General features: G+C 42.1%; 1 protein-coding gene across 1 annotated transcript in view; it reads left to right on the top strand.

Annotated features, from left to right (window-relative positions):
- UCHL5 (ubiquitin C-terminal hydrolase L5) overlaps positions 1-4503 on the top strand; it is a 31293-nt gene that overhangs the window by 808 nt on the left and 25982 nt on the right. The window contains exon 2 of the mRNA XM_073356717.1: positions 3737-3800. Within this exon, the coding sequence (XP_073212818.1) occupies positions 3737-3800 (64 nt within the window). The remainder of the gene's footprint in view (positions 1-3736; positions 3801-4503) is intronic.

Below are 4503 nucleotides of genomic sequence, written 5' to 3'. Positions count from 1 at the left end.
GTGAGGGGTCGAGCGGGGCCCGGGCAGGGGGCTGGGACCGGTGTCTGGGCAGGTGGCGGGCGGGCGGGCACTCTTGAGGCCTGCAGCTGCCCCTCCGCCTCTTGCGGGACGGGGGTGGCGCGTCGTTCGGGACCTGCCTGAACTTCGCCCCGAGCCTTTTCAGCGGCGTTGCTGGGGTGCGACACCCCCTACCTCTAGCAGGTGCAGATGGGCTGAGGCGGCGCTTTTGCTCTGGTGGGATCGGAAGGAGAGATGCCCAAATCTCCCAGCCGTGCCCCTCCGCTGGGAGGGTGCAGTGCCCAGCACCTGCTCAGCCTCTCCAGGGCTAGCTCTTCGCAGGGAAAGCCACGGCCCGTTCCGCTCCTTCTACGCTTCAGCCTGCCTCGACACATCCCAGCCTGCAGCACTGTTCAGCTCCCCCGAAACCCAGTGGGGCCCCATTTGTGCTTGAAAATGGGACTGCGTGGTTGTTATGGGGCAGCTGCGGCCCTCAAGCACTGAACTAATGCTGTTTCTTTGAGGAAGACCTTTGAGGCGTGCACACAGCTCAATAGCTGCAGTGAGCCCTGGCCAGGGTGTACACATCAGCATTTTGAGAGTAACTTAAAAAGAAAAATCCTGAATGAACAAACCTGTATACAGGTTTGCATGAGCATGTGCCTTCTTATGTGAGAGGTTTCTTTTAGCTTAGTATGTTGCATTTAAGATGTAGTACTTACATAGCACACTTGTGTCTTCCAAGTATTTCATAAATGGTAACTAGTACTCAGAAAACTTGTGTGAGGTAGGTAAATAATATCTTAATTTTACAACTTTGGACACTGAGTTAGAGAGGACCAAGTGCTGCCTTGATTTACACCACATACAATACAATTGGCACTATTGGGATTGTATGGATTGTTAATCAATGTAGAATTTGGCCCAAAGAAGCTAAATTGTGTATCCAGGTCCACATAGTAGATTAAAGTCCTTTACTAGACTATCTTGACATATAGTTCTAAGCATGTTTCAGAGTAACAGCCGTGTTAGTCTGTATTCGCAAAAAGAAAAGGAGTACTTGTGGCACCTTAGAGACTAACCAATTTATTAGAGCATAAGCTTTCGTGAGCTACAGCTCACTTCATCTAATAAATTGGTTAGTCTCTAAGGTGCCACAAGTACTCCAGTTCTAAGCATGTTTCTTACCTTCTCTGCCTTTTCTTCTTCACTTACCTGACCCATGAATAAGTCTGACATTTTACACCAGGGCTTGCAAAAATACCTTGGTAGTGACACAAGTGTGGGCACTTAAGCCATCCATTTTTGCAAGCCATAAACTTTTTTCTTTTTTTTAAAATAAAAAGTTTCCATCCTTCATGGCTGTGAAGATGAAATGTGAATTATAAACCGTTGTAGTGTTCCTATGCTGGAGTCTTCAGACACAGATCCAGTGTGTCTTCTTTTGCTTGCAGCTTTGTGAAGCAGCACAACCCAAATGAGATTAACACATTTCTGGGCAGTAAAACTGTTACTGCTGAGAATCATTTTGGCAGCCCTGAAATTGTCAAATCATATTAATTTCATGCTGCTGCTGTTTGTGAAAGCTAAGAGTCAGGCACTGTAATTATTCATAATTTTTTGCGGGGAGGCAATGGGGGAGAGTGGTAGAATAGCAGAGACTTTCCTGCAGTCCAGAAAGCCTACAAGGGGTAAAATAGTGGAGATATGATCCTAGTCTTTAGGCAGCTGTAAGGAGGTGCCCCTCAAGAGTGCTGTATCTTCTGGAAAGAGGAAGAATTCTAGAGGGACGTGGAGCTAAGGTTTATCACATGAACTAGCCAGAAGCTGATATGAAGTTTCCTCATACCAAGATACTCAGACACCTTGGAAGAAATTTCAGCATACTTCCCAGCATGTGTTGATTGCAGGAAGCGCTGAATTTCTCACCAAAGGTTTGGTCCTGGACCTCACCAGTAAAGCCTGTCCCACCCCATCCTTTGTATCTTCATCTGGCTAGTAAATCTAGTTTTCCAGCTTGTACATCTCTGGAAAACTTCTCAAACTCTATTTTACATAGTCTGATTCTGTAAACTCTTGTGATGGCTAATTTAATTTCTTCTGTAGCTAATGAGGAAGGAATTAATATAATTTGACAACTGGATGATGCAAAAGACTGGTAATGGGATAAAGCATGTTTTGTTTTTACATTTGTGTCAGTGTCAAAATTGATCAATTTAAATGATCAAATTTGAAAGCCATTCAGTTGCCTGTGTTTCGTGAATTGTACTGGCCGTGTGTCTGATATGTGGAGCAAGAGCATTATCAAACTGTGTATATGCAACCTCCTCCCCGAGGGATAATTTAACAATTTGTCTTCTATGGAACCTGTTCATTATTCACTCTTCCGGTCTCCCACTGAAATAGGTTTAGATCCTCAGATGCTACAGACATCCATCAATAAACATTTTTAGTTCTTGGAGGATTTTTTTTTTTATGAGAGTGAAACCCAAATCCTCATTTGAAGCCTGAGTATTGAAACAAAAGACTTTGAGACACATCTGAGGACTGTTGATTGTTTGAATGTTGTACTATGTTATGCAAAAAGATTGGTTCTCTGTCTCCTGGTTAAAAATCCAGCTCTTAATTGGCCTTGTTGGCAATTGGCAGCACTATCAGTGAAGTGAAAGACTGAAAATGAACTATGCAGACTAAACCATCCTTATTCCTAGAGGCATATTGACAAGCTGTGCAGGAAGCTTGTGTTGATACTCGGTTTATGGGCAAATTGAGAACTTTAGTCTCCAGGATTGCCTAGTTTGCTCCTTTCACAAGTACTGACCTGATTTTTTTTTAAAAAAACTATTTTTGTAGTAGTTAAATATGAATGAATATTAAGTCAAATTAATATGTTTATGTAGTGTTTTACATACTTTTACCTACAGTATCTTATTGCTGTCTCTCTGTCACAAAGTGAAAATTAGTGGCCTTATGAGATTCTTGTGGTTCTCCATTAAAATATTTAATTGACTGTTTCTTATTCAGTAAACAGTGATTCCCCTCCCCCCACAATGATTTGCTTTCATGCTTCTGCTTAATTTAGAAATGGAAGATTTTGTGGCTAAAAGCATAGGTCTGGAAGTTCCTGGGGTTATCTTCTTGGCTTAGTCATACACTTCCTTTGTGATGAACAAGTTACTAAATTTTTTGGACACAAGTTTGCTCCTTTAAAAAATGAGGCTAATTATTCTACTTTGGATATATGATGCTATAGTAATGTTTGCGAAGGACGGTTACCTCCTCTGATGGAAGGTGCTGCTATGGTGGAAGGGTTATAAGTATCACTACTAATATATAGCTTAAGTAATACAAACACTAATTGAATATATATATTTATACATGAAGTAAATTAATGGTTTTAAAAGAAAGCTGCAAACTTTGTATTATACTTGACCCAAAATATCTCCTGCTGACTTTTGTGGTTTTACAGTCCCGTTATTTCTTAAATAAAGACTGAAAAATCAACACAAACAGTGGAATCTAATGACACAGTGACACTCTGTTCATTTGACAATGCTCACTCTATAAAATTACGCAAACTGGACTAAATAACTTTTTCTTTAATCTCTCATCCATATCAGTCATAGGCTTTTTTTCTTAAGTCTGGGCTTAGTTATAAGTAAGTTTCTTTGTGTGTACATATATATGGCTTTTTCCTCTCCAATTTAGGATAGTTAAAACTATAGCTTTGCTCTTTCAGGTTGCAGGGGAGCACAAGTTGAAGAAATATGGAGTCTGGAGCCAGAGAACTTTGAAAAATTAAAGTAAGCTATTGGATCATAGAATATTAGGGTTGGAAGAGACCACAGGAGGTCATCTAGTCCAATCCCCTGCTCAAAGCAGGACCAACCCCAACTAAACCATCCCAGCCAGGGCTTTGTCAAGCCGGGCCTTAAAAACCTCCAACGATGGAGATTTCACCAGCTATGTAACCCATTCCAGTGCTTCACCACCCTCCTAGTGAAATAGGTTTTCCTAATATCCAACCTAGACCTCCCCCACTGTATCTTGAGACCATTGCTCCTTGTTCTGTCATTTGCCACCACTAAGAACAGCCTAGCTCCATTCCCTTTGGAACCCCCCTTCAGGTAGTTGAAGGCTGCTGTCAAATCCCCCCTTACTCTTCTGCAGACTAAATAAGCTCAGTTCCCTCAGCCTCTCCTCATAAGTCATGTGCCCCATTTTCGTTGCCCTCCTCTGGACTCTCCAGTTTGTCCACATCTTTTCGGTAGGGCCAACAACTGGACACAATACTGCAGATGTGGCCTCACCAGTGCCAAATAGAGGGGAATAATCACTTTCCTCCATCTGCTGGCAGTGGTCCTACTAATGCATCCCAATATGCTGTTAGCCTTCTTGGCAACAAGGGCATACTGTTGACTCTCTAGTTGTCGTTGTGGCCTTTGTTTTAGAGCTGACCCTAAATTCAGATTACTATGATGGGAGAAAAATCTGTGCTGATGCAAT

This window comes from Lepidochelys kempii, chromosome 8, assembly GCF_965140265.1.
Source record: "Lepidochelys kempii isolate rLepKem1 chromosome 8, rLepKem1.hap2, whole genome shotgun sequence".
Classification (NCBI taxonomy): Eukaryota; Metazoa; Chordata; order Testudines; family Cheloniidae; genus Lepidochelys; species Lepidochelys kempii.
This window is presented reverse-complemented; position numbering and strand designations above follow the sequence as displayed.